We start from the raw sequence: 22771 nt of genomic DNA, 5'->3' as shown, positions 1-22771 counted from the left end.
GCTCCACTGGGGCCAACGGTGGTGCTGCAGGCTCCGCTTGCAGTGTGAATGGCCCTCCTAAAGGCCTTACCGTGGGCTGTTGGGCCTCCTCCTCACGGAAGACACCGTCTGGGTGCCAATCTAGACTACCCGGTTGTCAACTTGTCACATTACATAGTCTAAATAGTCACTAATTAGAACAATTAAGAACGAAAAAAACATTGCATGGATGCACCTGGTCCTCAGTGATGTATCCCAAGGTCATCAGGGTTTCGGGTCTCGCAACATCATACCCCTCACTCAGGTGACCCAGCCGGGGTGATCAAGTCCCAACTTACGTGACGTCCCAGTATGATAATGGGTGTTCAGTCTTTAGAAGGTAAAATAGGCTACCTGTTTTTATATTCATTGTTGATACAAATTTACATGTATTCATTCTAAATGTTTGTAGACTTGTGCATATATCGATCTGTACACTCACTCATTGATATACAGTACTGTACATTCATATATTGACTAGTGGTGTATAGCGATGGATGTACATAAATATATTCACTTGTTAATATTTATTGATATGCTGTACATTTCACTCATCCAGAGATCCAGTGCATATGGTATATCTAGGATCAGCATTTCAGTATTTTATTTTATCTTTATTTGTTTGGATGTTTGGATTGTTTGGATGTTACCTCTCCTGTGTTTCACTGCTGATGTTGCTATGATGATCATCAATAGGTTTATCTTAGGAGTAAATCAGCTCTTTGAACACTTAAAAATGGTTGACCTGTAACTGGCTATAAAGCACTGGTTCCCAAACACTGTTATACAGGCCTGTAACTCTTCAGTATGGAAGTCCATGAGCCCTTGTATGTGTCCATTTGGTTCCGTTTTTGTAGCATTACCCACAGTACTACAAATTCGATTGATGTTATTGGTCATGGTCAATTTCCATAAGCTCTGCTTGTGTGTTTGAATTGAAAGAAAACATGACCAATTGAATTTGTCAATATAATTTTGCACGTGTGGGGAGAGCCAGAGCCATTGAAGTATGACAGAGAGAGCGGCCCTCCCCGAAACAGTTCAGATTATGGAAGGCTATCACGACGCAGAAACGACGTAGTTAATACCACCTACGTCACGGTCAGCATGACGTCATGGTTCTGTCAGACAGTAGCAGCCAGGGCTGGGCAGCGCGAGGACTGGAGGAGGCTATACAGTGTTGTCATCTGTTCTAGCTGTCTGGGAAAAGATGCAAAACTCACCGCGACCGCCGTCACATCATCCAACGCGTCGATAACCAACCGAAAAATCAGATATCTTCCCCAAACCAAGTAAGAGACTAATGGGTTTAGTTCAACTTTTCCTGTGCATGTAACGTTTCGTCATGTTGCTCTACATTCTTTAACATCAGCTATATGCTATCTCTGCTAATCTCTAGCTAGCGGTCTGTCATTGATATAAACAGGTACTTGTCTTGGACCAAACATTTGTAGACTTTTTGGACAGCTAGAAATCAATTCAACATACAATTCAGATATGATGACAGTAACATCCCTTAATGATGTGTGGTACACTCATTTAGAGGTTTGTTTGTGCAGTCAATAGCTAAACGCCCAGACAGCTGAGAAAGGGCAATCTCATCTGTTATATCAGCCACATTTAAGTCAAAACAACAGCACAAACAAAGCTTTATTTCCCAGTCGGTGATGTGTTATGTGGTGGTGGTGCATGTTGTGACAGCTCAGAGCTCAGGGTGTTTGTTTTGGTCTGGCTGGGTGGAAAGGAGAGGGGAGGTGAGCACTCACAGCTGACAACATCTCATCTTACATTCACGGGTAAAACTAACCTATATAAAATCCATAAGTGTTGATCTGTGAAAATATAATTGTGTGCTGCAATTTCTATGTGCTGGATATAGTTTGTTTTCCATCTGCAGACAAGTATTTCTGCCTTCTGTTCTGTAGTGTATTGCATTTCTTTCCTTTTGTGTATTGGTATTTGTGTATCATTGCTGTCAGGTAGAAACCTTGTAATTTGTGTATCTATATTTCAGATGTGATTGTTCTTTTGTAAATAATTATTAATGCCTTATTACTTCAGTGGTTTTCAACCAGTGGTCCTTGAGGGGGTTCCAGGTGGTCCCCAGCTAAGTGATGGAGAGTTGGTAACCAAATGGATGCTTATGGATCTCTTGAGAGCGTAACATTTTTTTTTACACTCTCAAGAGTTGAATTATTGTTAAACATATGCATTACTTAATTTACATGAAGTCTACACAATTGGAGCACGTAGAATAATTCTTTTTTGATCAACGTTTACCTGCTATCTCTCCAATGGCACCACACATCAATACAGCATAGAATTGTGTCTTTAGTGTTGGGTCTGAGAGGCTCAATCTGATGAAATGGTCGTCCGTGGCTCAAATGCCGAATAATAATGTAAATAGTTGAAAACCACTGCCCTGCTTCATCGTATGTTGTAAATCAATCGGCTATTTTCACGGTTTTAAAGTAGCTGTTTCCACCCGACAGCTACAATATTTGATTTGACTGTGCCTTCCTGTTATTTGACCTGGTCTGTGTTCCTTTCCTCTCTATACGTATTCTTTCTTCCACATTCTAACTATTATGTTGAGACTTGAGAGCTTGCACCAAAAATCATTTCACTCTTTCACACCTGTAATCATGTGGTGTGAGTTGATTCTGATTCTGATCTCACTGCGAGAGTGTACAAAATGTAAACCAAATGGACTCTCGGAGTGAGATTAACACAGGATTTTACTGTGTGTGGAGGCTTAGCTATCTATCTAACAGAGCGTCATGCAATATGTAGACCGACATACTGTATCCTGCAGCTATGTCTTTAAGCACAGTATTGAAACACATGTAAATGTACAGTACATCCAGTGAAATCATAATTAGCAGGCTTGAGATCAGTGCTCTGTAGTTCCCGTGACCTAAAAGAGAGAATTGATGGCCCCCGCCCCCGGGATTGGCTATTTCTTTTTTACTACTAATTAAACATTTGTTTTCTAATTCATGGAATTTCTTTATGAAATTACTGAAGAAGTCATTTGTTTTTGATTCATGAACATTTTTTTGGGAATGTGTTTTGGAAATGTTTTTGAAATAATTAAAAGCATTGTAGGAAACCAAAAATAAAGGGAACCATAAAAATGTGTACGTGAACCACAAATGGGTGTTTGGGAACCAGTGCCTTTTAGCTGGTTCAGAAGTACAGGTTAATATAGATGATAATAAATGAATAATAGATATTGTGGTGGTATTAAGTATGAATAGGACAAAGTATAGGTTCACTGACAGACAATGTTGTGGATTTAGGGTAGAGGAATCCATCCTCATATTTAGAGCTTTGGTAAATCTACCCACTCTTCCAGTTCCAGTCACAACTGGGTCAAGGGTTGAGTTGGGGTTAAGTTCCTGTGTGTGCCATAAGCCATTGCATCATGTCCAGGGGGTGTACTTGTCTTGTACATTGAGCTGCCTCACCCAACGAAAACAGGAAACAGGATATAGGCTCCTGACCATGAGGCTACTTACCTGGCATAGGAATTTAGGAAAATGACACTTTGTTTATTTGCTGTTTGCAAACAAACATAGAGTTGTCAAAATGTATCCTGCCTATGGCAAAATGTATCCTGCCTATGGCAACACTAATCTCAAAAAGAGTGCACACATGCAAATACATTTTCCATTGTGTTTGTATTGTTTAGTCGGTTGACATTAACAAAACGAAACAAGTTCAGACTTGTTATCATCGATTCATATTGTATGAATGAATAATTCATTTTCCTTTTCTCTCTGTCGATCCACTGTCATTTGGAGTTTTCACAGCTGTTGTGTGTACAGAATAAAGTAATACTGTACATCTGATTATTTTGTCTATATTTCATTTTAGTCTATTTGATTCGCTTAAGTTAATTATCTTTTCTCCCTTAGCTACCTTCCATCAAGCTGGAGCACTGTCTGGAAGTGGGGAAGACTTTAGGTCCCCCACATTGAGGAGGTTGTACCCCCCGGAGTGCCCCGCCACCCAGCCTGCACAGGAGGACCAACCATGAGTGTTACAGCCAAGCCCAGTGGACTCAAACCCCCCAGCAAGATAGGACGCCCTGCTGTGGCGCCCGCAAGAACATCCCCCTCCTCTGGTAAGCAGCACAACTTATTACAATAAATAACAGCATCTTTATTTGTATGGTCTTGCTTATGTAACAATATAATAATACACTATACAAAGCACTTTTCGCAACAAAGTTACAAATGCTTTCCAATACAGTGCAACAAGATGAAAATAATAATAATAATGTAAACAGGTAAAAAATACAAAAAATGAAATAATACATCAATTAATCCAAGGGCCTAAGTGAAAGTCTTGTGTACAGGTGAGTTTTCAGCTGTGACTTAAAAGAACACAGTGAGCTAACTTGTCTTGGAGCCTCTTGCAGGGCATTCCAGAGCCGAGGTGCCCGGGCAGGGAAAGCCCGGTCACCCATGGTGACAATTTGAGTAGCGGGTACTTCAAGGAGAGCCTTGTTTTACTTCAAGGACAGCCTTGTTTGAGGATCTATGGCTGCGGCTCCAGCATATCTGTAATGTAGCTGCAGGCCAATCCATGCAGGGCTGTATACTGTGACATGTACTGAGTTTTAATAGAACTCTGATAGGGTGCAAATTTAACCAAATGGACCCTATGGGTCGCTGTAGCTTGTAGATGTAGCTTTTTCCTGAATAGGCACATGAAAACAAACAGTGGAACGTTATGCAACTTTTAAAGGTGCAATCTGGATCAATAAAATCAATAAAATATTATTTTAATCTGTATGGTAAGAGTATGTTAATACAATATAACTAGCACCTCTGCAATGGTTGATACCGGTCTCCCTACTCTTCCATTGAGACATTTAGACCCTGTTGTCAGGTAAGATACCTAGAAGTAATAATATTCTGAAGCTCTAAAGCACAATATCTGCTATTGATAGATGTCAGGTCTCCCATGTGGGGGGTCAGAGTTCGAACCCTGCTGGGTAGAACATAAAGCGTACGGCGAGGAAAAGGGCCAACATGTTCATTGTATCCTGGTGTTACTCGACACTTAATCTAAATAATACATTATTAAAGGAGGTAGAAGTGATATTCGCTTGTTAAAAATATGTGTTAAATAGCTCTATATTCAGATAGTAATCATGTTTGTTCAGTATATTATGTGTCTCCTCTTCTGTCGAGACTGAGAGACCCCTGTTACTGAACACTCTGAGTCGATAACAATGGTTGCAATTAGAATATAGAGCTTAGACCTTGACCTTGCTTTCCTTTCTTTTTATTTAATTTAATATATATATATATATATATATATATATATATATATATATATATATATATATATAAATTATTTTTTTCACTTACATTTACTATACATAATGTTTCTTCAGGTACTCCAAAGCCAGTCCCTCCTGACAAGCCCTCGGAGGGGGCGTCGTCTCCCACCACCCAGGACGGAACGGGGGACTTCCAAGTGGGAGAGAGGGTGTGGGTCAACGGCAACAAGCCCGGCTACGTTCAGTTCGTCGGCGGCACGCAGTTCGCCCCCGGGCAGTGGGCGGGCATCGTGTTGGACGAGGCCATCGGGAAGAACGATGGCTCGGTGGCGGGGGTCCGCTATTTCCAGTGCGAGGACGGGAGGGGCATATTCACGAGACCCTCCAAACTGACGAGGAGCGAGCTTCCGGAGAAGGAGGCGAACGGGGAACAGGCGAGTCCGCCCAAAGCAGACACAGCACCACCTCCTCCTGAGTCTACACCTGCTGCACCTGCTACACCTGCCTCCACTGGTAAATGTAAATTATCAACTTGTATTGCACGCTAACCTAAGAATAAAGATTAAAGGGGGTGGAAGTGATGTATTGATGTTAATCACATGAAACCTACACAGTACTATCCTTATTCTGGGAATTTCATACTAGGTAACTAGGTGATAATTTAGCAAAGATTGCGACGCATTGTGAGCTCTTAGCTTGTAGATTTTCAAATGGCCAAAATGTATAGGGCCATAGAGATTTACAAAAATATTTATCAATTATTTTAAGCCTACAATCAAGCCATCCAAGATCCTGGTGAATCATGACCATAACACCTTTGATTCCATGAAAGAAATAGAAAACCTGCTAAACAAGGGTCTTTTTTAATATACCCAGGTTGCATTTACTATGGAATCGTGCATTTCCTGTCAGTGTCAGTGGTTGGTTGGTCACCCCAGGCAAGCCCCCATATATGGTGCCCAGGTCTCGTGACATCATGTGACATCATGTGACATCATCAGGCCAGGGATGTTGATGTGGAGACCCTGATGTCATAGTAAATGCGACCTGCTGTCGCAGTTAAGCCCACATATGGAGATCCCTGATGTCATCAATATTGGCCAGCAACTCTACATCTGACCTCAAACCCTTAGATCTCCATATATGGATATATGTCAGAACCTGTTCTGGCATTCCATATGTTGATCCTTCCCCATCCATCCTTCGTCTTCGATGTCTCCCTTTTGACTTATACCTGTCCATTCAAATTTTAAACTCTAGACGGGCCTGCCCCAAAGTTATTAGTGCAGCCACGCCCGGCAGGCGGCGAAAACTAGAGTTCTCAACAGGCCCGGGAAATTAAGGCCCTATCCTACCTGGGCCCTCATCAAACCCTGTACACTCAAGATAATGTCCCTGCTACCACCCTTAGATCTCCATATACTGTATGGAGCTGACCTGTTCTGACATTCCATATGTTGATCTGACCTCATCAAACCCTGTACACTCAAGACATGCTCCTTATATGGCCAGTGCAGAATTCATTCCATGTTGTCCTGACCCCCCATGCAAAAGCGCCAGCGCTCGCCCGGCAGTCTGCCATCAACGAGGCGGATGCGTGAATGCGACGCTTCTCGCCCTCAGGCATCTTACTGGTATATCATATCATTAAATATTATTATTTTTCAAAGGATCAGAATCAAAGGTTTTATGGTCATGATTCACCAGGACCCCGGATGGCTTGATTCTAGGCTTAAAATAATTGATATCAATAGTTTTGTAAATCTCGCATTAGAGACTTTTCAGTGGAAGTAGAAAACCACGCCCACTGCTATTCCCTATTGTAGTGGAGTAAAGTACAATATTTGCCTCTGAGATGTAGTGGAGTAGAAGTAAAAGTACAGACAATTGGAAATACTCCAGTAAAGTAAAAGTACCTCAAGATTGTACACAAGTACAGTACTTAGTACTGTAATTAGTTACTTTTCACCACTGCTAAACAGTACTGTATATGTACAGTATGTCTATTATTAAGGTTGTATTCTTGCTTCAGCACAGGGCAGCACTGGCATCAAGACGAGTGGCACACTTACCAGAACCCTCACAGCCAGTGAGTCAGTGTCCAACCTTTCCGAGACGGACTCGGCCAAGAAGAACCGACGCGAGTTGAAGCTTGGAGACCGTGTTCTGGTAAGGGTTGTGTTAAGGTTCTGCTAAGTGTCATTATTTACACCTGTTATAATCACAGGTGGGGATGAAGCTGCTGAATTTGGAGCATCACATCACTGAAAGCGCAACTGTACTTGCTGCATCAGTGTATGATGTAAAGTTTGTCAGCAGCTCATGTCCACAGGGATATCTGCGTGCATCAAGATTTTATGACTGATCATACTTTACACAGTGACTGCATGCACTAGAAAATGTAGCTAGATACTTAGTTTGAGGTGGGATTGAGAGATCTGTCACTACCTGCTGCATTATATTAATGTGACAAATAAATTATACAAGAAGTGATGTTTGCTACCACTTGACTCCCAGCTTCCCTATTGAGGGGGGCGAACATTCGGTAAAAATTGCAGTTCTAAAAGCTTGTACATCTGCAATTTTATGTAAACTAGAGGAAAAAAACAGAGGGGACCTGGGGGACTCCAGTCAACTCTGTATATACAGGGATAAAGGGGAAAACAGGAATGCACAGAAATAATTTATGCAAAATAGAGTAAAACTAGGACAGTAGACCTCTTGTCACAATGGCCTCTTTCTTACCACGGTACAAGTCCTTCAATTGTGTGCAAGAAGGTCATTAGATTATACCTTGTATTGAGTACATCCTGAGTTGCTGTGGCTCTCGAGCGTGTGTGCATCTGCAGAACTGTACTATAATCACATTCACAAACACGTTGTGTCCTGTGCACGGACTCTTGCGCCTACTCAGACTCGGCAAGTATAATCAAGCCTTTATACATTGCTTCTGGTTAATAGAGCTGCAGTCATTTTTGAGTGGTGCAACCACTCCTATAGACAGCTATGTGTGTCTCTGGCTGGCTGGCTGGCTGTGTCACTGTTGCGCAGCCTAACACACACACATATTAACTGTATATACTGTATGATGATTTGGGGTGTACAGTACAGTACAGTAGAGGGCCCACCTGGGGACCCCCACACGGTATCTCTGTCATTTCTCAAACATTTCGGATGCGGGGCGGCTCGCCGGAACCGGGCCGGCCCCCTGGGTGCGTTCCTGGGTGTCTGGACGTTCCAGGGACCCCCCGGGGACCCCCACACAGAGTTGCACCACTCACTTCACACGGGTGTGATTTTATTTGACATATAGTTTCTCTCTCTCTCTCTCTCTCTCTCTCTCTCTCTCTCTCTGTATATGTAGGTGGGCGGCACCAAGGCAGGTGTGGTACGGTTTCTGGGTGAGACAGACTTCGCTAAGGGAGAGTGGTGCGGAGTGGAGCTGGATGAACCCCTTGGCAAGAACGATGGAGCTGTAGCAGGGACCAGGTAAGACATGAACCTCTGCCTCCGATCTGAAGTATACACAGTAAAGGTGGTTGCACACTGGTGCGTTCTTTCGCTGCGTTTTGCAGATCCGAAAGTAGTAGGCTATCACTAGCTTTCAGCTTGTAACCAACACCCCACTAGACAGCGGATAAACGGATAAAATTTACCCCGGTCCAAAAACGGCATACAGACGAAAAAACGCATCGGTGTGCAAACAACTTTAAATCCCAGTGTTGTATCTGCAATCAATGAGATTCATGTCCTTCCCGAGATACAAGGCCAGGGTGATAACCAACATTTGGTCCCATTTGGAGTTAGAGTCCCATTTGGTTCCATTTGTACACTCTTCAGAGTTAAAATAACACAAAGGATTTTACAAATGGCATCCACTCAATTCTGGAACTGGTGTAAAGGACAAAGCTCCTAAACTAGCAGCTGGTTAGTTTGAATTGAAGTGCAGAGACTAGAGCAGTGGTTCCCAAACCTTTTAGCTCAAGACCCAAAAGAGAAATTAGACTTTTGCCTGGGACCCAAACTAGTGAAAATAGCAGATCTACAAGCTCACAGCGCTTTCGCTTCGCACCGCATTGTGAGCTTGTAGATCGGCTATTTTCACTACTTTTGAATTATATATTTTTAATTTATGGAATTTCTTAGATTTGTTTGTTTGGGTTTGTTCTTTCATTTAAAAAATGGGTCCCGATCCACTGTTTGGAAACCCCTGGACTACAGAGTGTCCTGTTTTGGTTTCCTCCTCCTCAGGTACTTCCAGTGTCTACCTCGGTATGGACTGTTCGCTCCGGTGCACAAGGTGACGCGCATCGGCTTCCCGTGCACCACCCCCACCAAGACCAAGAGCTCCTCCCGACGGAGGTCTGCGCTGAGGAGGAGCCCCAGCGCCTCCTCCATGAGCTCCATCAGCTCCGTCACCTCGTCTGTCGGCGGAAAACCCAGCCGAACCGGCCTGGTGAGACACAGTCTAGTGTTGATTTTAACTAGGGGTGGGACGATTCACTTTACCTCCCAAGTTGATACCATATACATTTACATATAAATAAATACAAATTGATTCTGAACTTTGCGATTCGATTTTAATATCATGGCATTAAAAATGATGTATATATAAAAAAAATAAGTGTTTGGTGCTGTGGGCTTTAAAAAAATAAAATCACATCTTAACCCTTGAACTCCCGTTGACGGATTTGACGGAATTAATCAATAAATCCAGACCTCCCGTTGACGGAATTGACGGGCTGTCAATCGGGAGCCTAATCGGGACCTTAATGTAGCAAAATTTTGCATTTTTTGGCTAATTTGGCTAACGGCCGATGTAATGTTCCTAAAACCGGCCGAAATCCGCGCGTGCATGGTCGAACACGCACGCGCATGATCGCGCATGCATCGCTGCGTAAAATGCGATGTTTTGGGCTTGATTAGAGCTTAATTTGACTTAGTTATGAAAAATACGATGATAGCTTAGCATTCCGGACATCTGATGTTGTTGCACAGTAGCAAAGATACTACCGGATATTTTGATCCAAACCGGAAGTGGTCATCGTTCACTCGCTCCCTTTGGTCAGAATCGGCACAATGGTGACGTTACCGCCACCATCAGGACTGATTGTCCCAATACTATAGTCTTGCCCCGTCAAAATGAGATATAGTGTGTAAATCGCGGATTTTTCTTTTGGCATTAAAATGATGAATTAAAAATATGAATATATGTCACAAAAGGGCTGCTATTGGGGGTGGCACCCCTTAATGTGCACAGTTGTTGAATTACTAGAAAAAACGCAAAAATACATAATACAAAAATGACATTAGTGTTACACTAAAAACTCGGCTTCCCATCATGCACCTGTAACCCAACGTGCACTATTGTAATAGTTCACAATGTGAAGCTCAACAGCGGCACTAGTAGGTGACCCAGTGGTATTGCAGCTGTTCGTACTGCAAACATACATACGGAGATTACGGACACACGCGGCCAGTCATTTGAGCGGTTGGCATCAAAGACGTTTGTCAGGGAATGAGTAAATTATCGAAGGAGGTCACAGGTGTGTGTGTGTGTGTGTGTGTGTGTGTGTGTGTGTGTGTGTGTGTGTGTGTGTGTGCGCGTGCGTCCAGCTGACGGAGACGTCGGCGCGCTACGCCCGTAAGATCTCGAGCACCACGGCGCTGCAGGAGGCGCTGAAGGAGAAGCAACAGCACATCGAGCAGCTGCTGGCCGAGAGGGACCTGGAGTGCCACGAGGTGGCCAAGGCCACCAGCCACGTGGGGGAGGTGACGCAGGAGCTGGCCCTGCTCAGGACGGGACAGGACCAGGTGAGTGATAAGAACGCATGCATTTAGTAAAGCAGTGGTTTTCAGCCCTTTTCATATCAAAGCCCACAATTCTTCTACATGCTCTAATGTGTAGACTTCTTGTAAATTAACTGAAGTAATGCAGATGTTTAACAATAATTTAACTCTTGTGAGTGTAATATACGGGTCCATTTAGTTTCATTTTATACTCTCAAGAGTAAAAGAAATCACCGGGACAACGCTCCACACGTCCCAAACTCTTCTCCCTTCTGGGTCCAAAACTATGGAACTTCAATCTCCATCTTAGCCTGTAGCACTTGCCGTAGCACTTGCCCTAGCCTCGACGACCATACAGGTGTATGCATATTGCATAGGCTCAACTTATGTAATTTAGATAGCATTTTATGTAGACATAGCACTCTATGTAGTGTATCTGTATACGCATAGTGTCATTATATAGATATTCTACTGTTAGACGGATGTTAGGTTCTTAGCTTAAGTATGATTCTTGATGACTATTCTTTATGCACATAAAGAGGCTATTTTATATTGTGTGCGTGCGTGCGTGCGTGTGTGTGTGTGTGTGTGTGTGCGCGTGCGTGTCAGTATGCCATAGATATGGAGGCCAAGCTGGATCAGCTGCGTATTCTTGTGGAGACCGCAGACCGAGACAAGGTGGAGCTACTCAACCAGCTGGAGGAGGAGAAGAGGTGGGTGGTGTTGGTATTATTTTAAGACAAGGTGGAGCTACTCAACCAGCTGGAGGAGGAGAAGAGGTGGGTGGTGTTGGTATTATTTTAAGACAAGGTGGAGCTACTCAACCAGCTGGAGGAGGAGAAGAGGTGGGTGGTGTTGGTATTATTTTAAGACAAGGTGGAGCTACTCAACCAGCTGGAGGAGGAGAAGAGGTGGGTGGTGTTGGTATTATTTTAAGACAAGGTGGAGCTACTCAACCAGCTGGAGGAGGAGAAGAGGTGGGTGGTGTTGGTATTATTTTAAGACAAGGTGGAGCTACTCAACCAGCTGGAGGCGGAGAAGAGGTGGGTGGTGTTGGTATTATTTTAAGCTGAACAAATGAAACCATATGTATTACGAGATACCATATGACAACAGCTGACATGATTATTTGGTCTGCAGTTGTCTGTGCTTTGTCATCAAAAATGTAATAAGACACGTCCGGATGACTAATGCACACGACTGCAGAGATCAGGGGTTTGAATCCTCTGTGGTGCATCAGGCTCGGCCGATGTCGTTGTAGATGAGCTGTTTTTGAAACATTAAAAGCAAAAAAAACAAAAACTTTTTTAAACACACATTATCTTATGGGGGTCCGTAGCAGAATGGATGGGGTCCATGGCCAAATACATACAAATGTGGGGGTCCTTGGCACGGAAAGGTTTGAGAACCACCAATATAGCATGTTCGTATGGCTGTTCTACATGCTCCCGGTGAATCTCCTCCCTGTCAGGTGAAAGAAGCGGCCAGACAGTGGCTTCATATGTATCGGTGTAGAGTCTGTAGACACATGCTCACCCACACCCTCCTTCATGACAAACTGTAGGGGTCAGCGGTGACAGGGACTACAAGTGTGTGGGGCAACTTGGGAATTGGCATAACAACGAAGGGCAAAAAAAATCCATTAGCAATAAAAATATAATAACTTATTTCCCAAATAGATGACAATTAAACAGATTTATATGTACTGTAAAGGAGGTTGCACACTGGACGCAAACCGACGGAAAAACGCAGCTAAACATCCGAAAACGTGTCCAGTGTGCAGGGACCTTAAGTGATTATGTTTGGGTTAATCCTGACCTAAGTTTTCTGAGAAAATATTTATTCAAAAAATTTCAAAAAATATATGTTGTTGTACATAGCAACAAGAACCCCAAAAGGGCTTCCTGCCCTAAATGGGCAAAATCTAAAAGTATTTTGTTAAAATGTTAAAACGCTACATTATGATGGTAACAATTGCTATTAAAGTCATTGTTCAGTAACAGTCCCCCTGTCTCCTGACTGGAGAGACAGGAAGACCCCTGTTACTGGACAAACACTCCATAGCAATGGTCGCTATAATAGAGCTATTTGTATTTAACACTTATTTCAACAAAAGACGTGCTCACTGCACCTTCCTATCATGTCCTTTTTTCACAGGAAAGTGGAGGACCTGCAGTTCCGTGTGGAAGAGGCATGCATCACCAAAGGTGACCTTGAGGTAACCAATGTTATATTTTTAGTCTCTCTCTCTCCCGTAATCTCTCTCATCTCTCTCTCTCTCCCTCCCGCTGGTTTCTCTCTTCGTCTAAAATAGTAGTGACTTGACATCACGTCGGCTCCCTGTTATCTGTCTCTCTCTCTCTCTCTCGCTCTCTCTCCTTCTGCAGGCTGCTTTGAAATGTTAACTGGCTCCTACTGCTGCTGTTCATAATCGTAGCACACTGATTATGCCTTATCATAAATAATGATAATGATGACGTCGACAACCTTTTTTTTTATTTTTATCTTAACTCATTCCTGAGAGCTAATGCTTTATCGAAATACCGTACGCTGGTCAAGCGATTGCTATGTATTAAGTGATCCTTAATTAAGCCCGATTTATACCTTGACGTACAACTATGGTGTGCGCCGAAAATAGCCCACGTGTGAGCTTAAAGATCGGTTATTTTCGGCAAGGGACGGTGTCGCACGACGGGGTATAAATTAGGCGACTCTCAATAGCGCTGTCATTTATTCTCAGGCCATCTGGTTGTCCCCTTGCATAAGTCGCATTTCCACTACACTGCCTCAAGTGTTTGTATGCTTTTATCTCATCCTCCCTGTCTGTGCTGTTTGTGTCACCCTGACGGTCTGTCAGCCTTTTTAAATACTTTAAATACTGCTGTTGTATCATCCATCTGTGGTTATCCCTTCCGGCATTGGAATAGAAGATAATTGACAGTTTAACGATTTAGGGAATTAGCCAGACACTCTTATCCAGAGTATGATATCTGAGTAAATGACTTGAACCCTAATCAGTGAACGACAGGGTAAATAGTCCCAAGAAAACAATTTAGCGCTTCAAAGAAACTAGAATACCAGGTAAACATCCAACTTAGCAGCATCTGTCTAAACCAGTGGTTTTCAACCCTTTTCATATCCATTATTTATTTGGCATTTGAGCAACGGACCACCATTTGATGAGATTTAGCCTCTCAGACCTAAAACTTCGAATATTTTCGCCAAGACTTTGTCCACAATTCCATGCTGTATTGATGTGTGGTGCCATAGGAGAGAGATAATGTTGATCAAAATAACAATTCTTCTACATTCTCTAATTGTGTAGACTTCTTGTAAATTAAGAAATGCAGATGTTTAACAACAATTTAACTCTTCCAAATGGATCTGTAAGGGTTACGGGTTCATTTGGTTTCATTTTACACCCTCAAGAGTTAAAGATCTTATCTACTGTATAAGGGTCCATTTGGTTATACAACTCTCCATCATTTAGCTGGGGACCACCTGGAAATCCCTCAAGCCTCATGGACCACTCGTTGAAAACCACTGCTCTAAACAACATCTAAATAAGCAAAAAATAATCTAAATAACATGAACAAGTTACCAACATACAGTATCGTTTTGGGGGCCTCCCAAGGGCTCATCATAACCATCTGAGACCAGCTGAAACATTAACATCTATCAAAGAAGGAGAAAATGAATGTCAATAAGACAGACAATGATGTAATTGAAGGCCGTAAAATGGAGAGAATTGTGAGCCGAAAAGTGAAATGATCCACAACAAGCAGCTACAAAGAGTCACCAGAGTAAGTAATACTACCGTGAATAACTTTAGAATGAGTTTAGTTTGGATTGGGCTTCTTGTAGGGTTTAATTAATACTCATCCCTATTCCACTGTCCCCGGATAACAGTGACACTGATAGACGTACACCATACAGTTCATTACATATACTATACTATGCATTATGTCATTATGTCTGACTTCCTCATCTTCCTCATCTTCTTCTTTCATTGACCACATTCACACGGCGGCCATTTTTCTCTTACGTCATTACAGGGGGGTGGTGCGTGTGTGTTTCCCACACCTTGAGTCTTGCTTAAAGGGATATTTCATTTTCAAACATGGTTGAACGTGTACTAACTACTACTTGTGTGCCCTCCAGACAGTTTTTAAGGTGATTGGTTCAGTATTTAGATATTTGATATGCATTTGTTCAGACAAGCCCCCTTCCTACGTAACGTCAAACTTAATTTTAAGCACACGTCCTTGGTTCTGGACTGGTGAATGATATTGTCCTTCTAATTCGTGATGGGGCTGTGTTTTTTCTATTCCATTTTTCATTTATTTTTTGTACAAAAAGAAAAACTACACAGTGCCTCATCATTAGAAGGACAATATCAGTCACCAGAACCAAGGAAGTGTTTTCAATGAGACTAACAACCATTGTAGAAGGAGGTAATTACTTTATTGAATAAACCAGGGGTTCTCAACGTTTTTGGCCGGGGACCCCCGAAAATGCTTTGGCAACGTCTCGGGACCCCCGCCCCGCCCCCTCCCGACCCCCAATATAAATTGACTGCTACAATAACCTTAAACCATTTTGGGCGGGAACCCCTTTTGGTGTTTTAAGCATTGTTATAATTTAGCTATTTAAAAATAGCAGATCTACAAGCTCATAGCGCGCCACCGAGTGGCGCGCTACGAGCTTGTAGGTCTGCTATTTTTGAAAAATCGTGAAAATAAAGATTTCAAAAAAATGTTTTTTTTTTTTTTTTTTTTAATAATTTGGGGACCCCCTAAAATAATTTGGCGACCCCCCGAGGGGTCGCGACCCACGGGTTGAGAACCCCTGGAATAAACGACAAGGTTTCGATCTTAGTAGATCTTCGCCAGGTCAGTAAACTAACAACCATTGTAACACAGTTTCAGTGGGTTTGTATAGGAAGGGTGCGTGTCTGATAAAATGTATGTCAAATACCGAATCAATTCAAGCAACTTAAACACTGTCTGGTGTGCACGCAAAAGTAGATGAAAAAAATCACCCCAAACGTGTTTGAAAGTGAAATATACCTTTTGAAGTTATACTCTCTGAGTTGCATACCGAAAACAGCTGTTCTACAAGCTCGCATAGCTTGTAGATCGGCTATTTTCGCACAACTCGGTCTCGTGACGTAACATAAAAATGAGCGTCGTGTGAATTAAAGCGCCATTCACATTGAGCACAACAGCTATAAAGATGACTATATCATTCACCATTGCATTTCTGTGGCGTGAACTCTGCCATCCACTCAGGGGTCATCACCATCTTGGCTTGTGGTGGACATTTATGTCAAAATATATATATTCTTTTGCCATGGACATACAAAATGAGTGGATAATAATATCACCAGAAACACTAAGAAAGCTATCCCTGAATGACCATAACAGGTCTGTAAGTCTGAGAGTGTACAAATGGAATCCCATGAACCCTTACAGGTCCATTTGGTTTGTACATTTGTACACTCAGAATTAAGGGGGTCCTTGCAAATAAAACATTTGAGAACCACTAGTACTAGTTGAACTTCTAATGTGCCATAGTGTCATAGTAAATCAGTGTCATACACTGTACATATTCTGAAGACAACCTGGAGACATTCTGTTATTGGGTCTTACGATCAAAATAATAACGTGGTCAGTAAAACAGAAAATCGAAAATGTTCCTGTCTCCAAACTTGCCACAGACAAGACCAAGTCTTTGCCACGGACACATTCGTCCGTGTACGGAGCTACGGACATATTGATGACCGTTTGATGCACTTGATTTTTAAAACTATATTTGTATAGTTATAGTGCTCCGGGTGAATGGCCCTTAACAGTCAATGATGTTTTGTTGTCCTCGATCTTTCTGTGTGCGGCACAAAGCTAGCATGTCGCTGTGGCCTTGCCTTGTGTGTGTGTGTGTTCTTCTGCTGTTTTCTACTTCTTCTCGCTCTCTTCTTTTACTAACAGACGCAGATCAAACTGGAGCATGGCACAGTAAAGGAGCTCGAGCAGAGCCTGCTCTTTGAAAAGACCAAAGCAGACAAACTCCAGAGGGACTTAGAGGACACTAGGGTAATACTTAATAATATCTGAACCAACCCCGCCCGCCCTCTTCCCCCGAGCCACAGAAGCACCGTCTGTCACTCAGGATGATTCACACTGTAGGCTTATTACAGGCTGTCCATCCATATTCTTGGGGGGGGGGTTAGCCAAAAATACCAGATCTACAAGCTTGCGATGCATCACGCTGTGGCGCATTGTGAGCTTGTAGATCTAGCTATTTTTAGCCGAAGAGATTTGGTGTAGACGGAAAAAAGCGGTTTCTTGTACAGAGCCAAGTGATTGCTTGTTTGATTGGCCATGGGACCCCCATTTGATAGGGTTTCTCATCTCTGGGACCCCAATCTAAGAACATGTTTTATTGTTAAACATGATGTTATCCGATATGGTCTATCATTTGGTTCCATGATCCCCCCCCCCCCCATTTAACTAGTAATCATTTAGCTGGGGACCTGGGGACCCTGCCCCATTGCCCCAAGGACCCTTGCCCCAAGGACCCTTGGGGCGGTGGGGATATTATTCCATTTATGCCATCACATGTACAATACATAAGGGGCTACCGCTCCGCTATATTTGGACAGTGTGTGAAAGTATGGGACAGGATGTGCGATTTGCACCCTGACACTCAATGTTATTCAGGTTTTATAAGAAAAAAAGTGTGCAGGACAAATAAAGTAGAACATGAGGTAATTCGAGTCTACACACTGCAATAAAGCTCTCTGTCCAAATTGTTTTATTGGAACAACAGAACTTACAGGTCTGCTTAGTACTAGGTATGGTAAGGTTCTGTAAGCATTGAAACGTTGTTGATAGGGATGCACCAATTGATCGACATCATATCGGTATCGGCTATAAGTCGGAGTTAAGTCGACCATACCAGCCCTGAATATCAAAATAATATATCATTATCAATATATTATTTTTGTTATAGTGAAGCTGAAAAAGCCTTTTGTGTTTTTCTAGATCAACACGTTGGGGGAAAAATGTAAATACTACATTTACTTTAATATGTAAATGTACTGTTAAGAACAAGAATGCACTGTTTATTATAACTCTGCATCCTAGCAGAAGAGGTTATAGCAGGTTGGAGTCAATCAATTCACCTATTGGGAAGAGCGATACACACATATAGCAAGCCACATTTTGAGTACTGCAATTGTCTTCATCCATTGGAGAGGGCTGCTTGAACGAGGACACCAAAGACAGGTGTAACATTTTTTGTTAAAAAGGTAAATCTCTACATTCTGACAGTAATCAATAATCATTGCTATGCAGTAGTGTTGGGTAACAAGAGACCCGTGTTACTGAACAAACGCACGATAGCAACTATCAGAATATACAGCTATTTCACACTTATTTAACAAAACAAATCTCGTTTTATACCCTTCAAGGTCCCTAAAGGCTTATTTATCACAGTGTCGCATCATGCCAAAAATTGACTATCTGCAAGCCATGGTCGCAATGCGATGGTTGTAGATCTGCTATTTTCGAGGATAAAGCACGTCTATTAACCTCTTGAACCCTGGTAATAAAACCCTGGTAATAAAAGATGAATGAAAACTAGCCTATATCTGCAAGCTCACAATGTGTGCCCCCCCCCCACACACACACACATGTAGGGAGTTTGTAGATCAGCTATTTTAGAAACCATTTTGAATAATGTTGTGGTTAAGCTATTTAAACCCAGCTCTGTGGTACAGTACAGTGTGTTGCTCTCTGTGCCTCCTCTCGTGGGTTGTCCCTCGTCCACCTTGCCGTTGACGCGTCTCGCCCCTCGTCCCGTCATGTCCCGTCCCGCCGCAGGTTGCCACGGTGTCGGAGCGCTCCAGGATCATGGAGCTGGAGCGGGAGGTGGCCGACATGCAGCTGAGGCTCCGGGCGTCCCAGAGGACGGAGGACGCCATGTCCCTGTCCCAGCAGCAGCTCAGCAGCCTCAAGAGCCAGGCCACGTCCCAGGAGAAAAGGGTTGGTGATGGACATTTTTGTAACACATTTTGTGCCCAAGACGTCTGTGGACGTCCTTGGTAATACCGCACGTGCATAGCCCAAGACGTCTGTGGACGTCTTTGAAAAAAAAAATATATATATATATTTTTTTATTATTTTTTTTCTCTTTTTTTTAATTAAAATAAATCAAAAAAATCAAAACAATGATTTTTTTTTTTTTTATACGTGGTGCCAAAGTTTGTGTTTTGGGTTGTACAGTGCATTTTAATATATAACACAACTTGAATGTCTTCCGAGTCTGCCATTCCTTCGTGGCGTGAAAACAATTCAGCTTACCATTGAAATTGCATTACGGAACGTACACAGTGTTACATTCTATGGGTTTTTTTTATGGGTTATTTTGTCATCGAGCAAGTTATGGTGAAGTATTGTAGTGCAGGTGATTGCAACAACCAAAAAATGAAAACAGGAACGCCTAATATTCAAAACTTTCCGAGATTCTGCCAATAATCATATTCTTTGAGATATACATCTGAGAATTTCCCGGGTCAAACAAAATAATTACGTGACGTTGATCCCCTGCCCCTATTCGCTCATACTAGGACATGACTTATGTGTAGCCAGAAGAATTAGTCCAAAACTCAGCAGAAAAAGAAAGCAGAGTGGGTTTCCACAGGAAAGAAAGCAGAGTGGGTTTCCACAGGAAAAGAAAGCAGAGTGGGTTTCCACAGGAAAAGAAAGCAGAGTGGGTTTCCACAGGAAAATGATATCAAGCAAACAGAAGTCTCAAATTTACAAAGTTCTCAGTCCGCTTCTCTATAAACAGATTTTGTACCTTTAATGTTCTTATACTGTAGTTTAGTCGATCACTTTTGTCACGGCGTAAACCATTTAAATGCATTACATTTGTGGTGTGACTGTGCTCCTGTGACATTACAGATTTATCTGCACAAGCCTGACACAGTCTGAGATCATTGATCATGATGATCGATAATTTGACAAAATTATCAATACAATAATTGATCCCAATATTGGGCATGTCACTAAAGTTTCCAGAAATATCTTAAAATAATTTAAAATAGTGAAAATTGATGATCTGCAAGCTCACAACACGTTGATGCGTTGTGAGCCCGCAGGTCTGCTATTTTTGCAAGACATGGTTGTGTGACAAAGTATAAATTAGTTGTTAATTGAATAATTGATATTTGAATTATCTAAAAAGTAATGGATATAACTTTTGCTAATAAAGTAATGGATAGTTAGAGCCCTGATTGTGTTTGTACTTTCCTGCAGATTAGTGAGCTGAGTGTGGATCTGGAGAGCAAACAGAAAGAACTGCAGTCTGTCCAACAAGACAAGAGTTCTCTGGAAACACAACTTACTGATCTGGTGAGACGCACGCACGCACGCACGCACGCACGCACGCACGCACGCACGCACGCACGCACGCACGCACGCACGCACGCACGCACGCACGCACGCACGCACGCACGCACGCACGCACGCACGCACGCACGCACGCACGCACGCACGCACGCACGCACGCACGCACGCACGCACGCACGCACGCACGCACGCACGCACGCACGCACGCACGCACGCACGCACGCACGCACGCACGCACGCACGCACGCACGCACGCACGCACGCACGCACGCACGCACGCACGCACGCACGCACGCACGCACGCACGCACGCACGCACGCACGCACGCACGCACGCACGCACGCACGCACGCACGCACGCACGCACGCACGCACGCACGCACGCACGCACGCACGCACGCACGCACGCACGCACGCACGCACGCACGCACGCACGCACGCACGCACGCACGCACGCACGCACGCACGCACGCACGCACGCACGCACGCACGCACGCACGCACGCACGCACGCACGCACGCACGCACGCACGCACGCACGCACGCACGCACGCACGCACGCACGCACGCACGCACGCACGCACGCACGCACGCACGCACGCACGCACGCACGCACGCACGCACGCACGCACGCACGCACGCACGCACGCACGCACGCACGCACGCACGCACGCAAATTATTCGTCCATACCGGTACATAAACTTCTGAATAAACAAACTTTCCTTTCAATTATGCTGCCGTACCTGGGGCCTATTTCACAAAACTTGGTTTAGGGATTAAGCCGGGATTTAACAGATATCCTGGTTTAATATATCCTGGATCAGCGATTAACCGGTTTCATGAAAGCTGGTTAATCTTGCAAGATTAAGTTAGCCAGTTAACCTGAATATGTTGAGGATTGATTCAGAACTCATTTTGCTGGGGACCCCCTGGAGCCTCCTCCAAGAACCACTTTGAGAACCACTGACTTAAATAAAATCTACCCCCTTATGAGCCACAGACGGGGGCCTCATACTAGGTCTAGGGCCTCCAGCACTAAGTCTGCCGCTGCGTACGTGCGCGTGCACACACACACACACACACACACACACACACACACACACACACACACAACACACGGACAGTGATTTTATCTCTGCCATTGTTGGCGATCTACAAGCTTTCAGATCTGCTATTTTTGGTGCACGACACAGCAGCACACAACTAGGTATAAATCAGGTGTAAATCCAAACCTAACCTAATGTAACCAATTAAATCAACCTGAATATTTTCCTAATTGTAAGCCTAACGCCCCAATTAACCCTAAAACAACCACTTCTCTAGTGGGGACCAGGAAACCTTTCCTCACAATGTCTGTTTCTCAAATGCTACTATACTTGTTGTGGGGACATTTGTACCTCACAAGTACATGCACACACACACACACACACACACACACAGACACACACACACACACACACACACACACACACACACACACACACACACACACACACACACACACACACACACACACACACACACACACACACACACACACACACACACACACACACACACACACAGAGAGAGAGAGAGAGGACTGCGTAATCGATTTGTTAACTATCACAAGACACCATAAGTTATTGATTTGCAGTTAAGTGTTCGAACTGATAACTGATGAGCTGTCTGTTCTGCAGTATAGGCGCACTACTGTAGTGTTTAACCTCTTTCCAGCTGGCTACAACCCCATTTTCTGCCCTTTTGGGCTATTTCCACTGTCAAAAACAGTGAAAATAGCATAGCTACAAGCTAACATTGCGCCGTAGATTGTAGATCAGCTATTTCCGCAGTATAAAATCCTGGAGTCCAGACAGTGGATTATTTTTTCTTCCTATTATGTGAAAGGAGCGGTTTCAGTCACCCAGGCACTGAAGATTTTGATTGGTCTGTGGGCGGGGTGGGACCAGAGCGATCCAATGTAAAATTCAAGTCACTTCCCTTCCTACTGGGATTGGTTGAGCACTAACCAATCAGCAATGATGTGCCTACAGTTAATGTTTGGAAATCAGACTGAGAGAAAATCAGAAAAAAAGTAAACTTTGAATGTAGCGAGCCTGTCTGGATTCCAGGCTAATAAAATAGGGCTTATGTGCTTAAAAGTTGGATCATTTAGACCTGCTTGGCAATTCCCATTTTCATTAAATGAACATGTCTAGTCTTGGCTTCTTTACACTGACCCAGTTTAGAAATGCGTTTATTTTCTGTGGATGTAT

The 22771-nt window shown here is 43.3% G+C and overlaps 1 protein-coding gene across 3 annotated transcripts in view; it reads left to right on the top strand.

Annotated features, from left to right (window-relative positions):
• The first annotated feature begins 1193 nt into the window (after nt 1–1193).
• The window catches only part of clip1b (CAP-GLY domain containing linker protein 1b), a 45310-nt gene continuing 23732 nt past the window's right edge, over nt 1194–22771 (top strand). The window contains exons 1-12 of one of the 3 annotated variants that reach the window (XM_079525223.1): nt 1194–1310; nt 3939–4147; nt 5429–5827; nt 7347–7483; nt 8679–8803; nt 9566–9770; nt 10931–11128; nt 11714–11817; nt 13262–13322; nt 17092–17196; nt 18988–19149; nt 20425–20520. In XM_079525223.1, the coding sequence (XP_079381349.1) occupies nt 4057–4147; nt 5429–5827; nt 7347–7483; nt 8679–8803; nt 9566–9770; nt 10931–11128; nt 11714–11817; nt 13262–13322; nt 17092–17196; nt 18988–19149; nt 20425–20520 (1683 nt within the window). In that variant the 5' untranslated portion in view covers nt 1194–1310; nt 3939–4056. Of the gene's footprint in view, nt 1311–3938; nt 4148–5428; nt 5834–7346; nt 7484–8678; nt 8804–9565; nt 9771–10930; nt 11129–11713; nt 11818–13261; nt 13323–17091; nt 17197–18987; nt 19150–20424; nt 20521–22771 lie in introns of all 3 variants that reach the window. The other 2 variants (XM_079525222.1, XM_079525224.1) reach the window with 2 other exon arrangements.

Source organism: Electrona antarctica (genome assembly GCF_951216825.1).
Source record: "Electrona antarctica genome assembly, chromosome: 16".
Lineage (NCBI taxonomy): Eukaryota > Metazoa > Chordata > Actinopteri > Myctophiformes > Myctophidae > Electrona > Electrona antarctica.
This window is presented reverse-complemented; position numbering and strand designations above follow the sequence as displayed.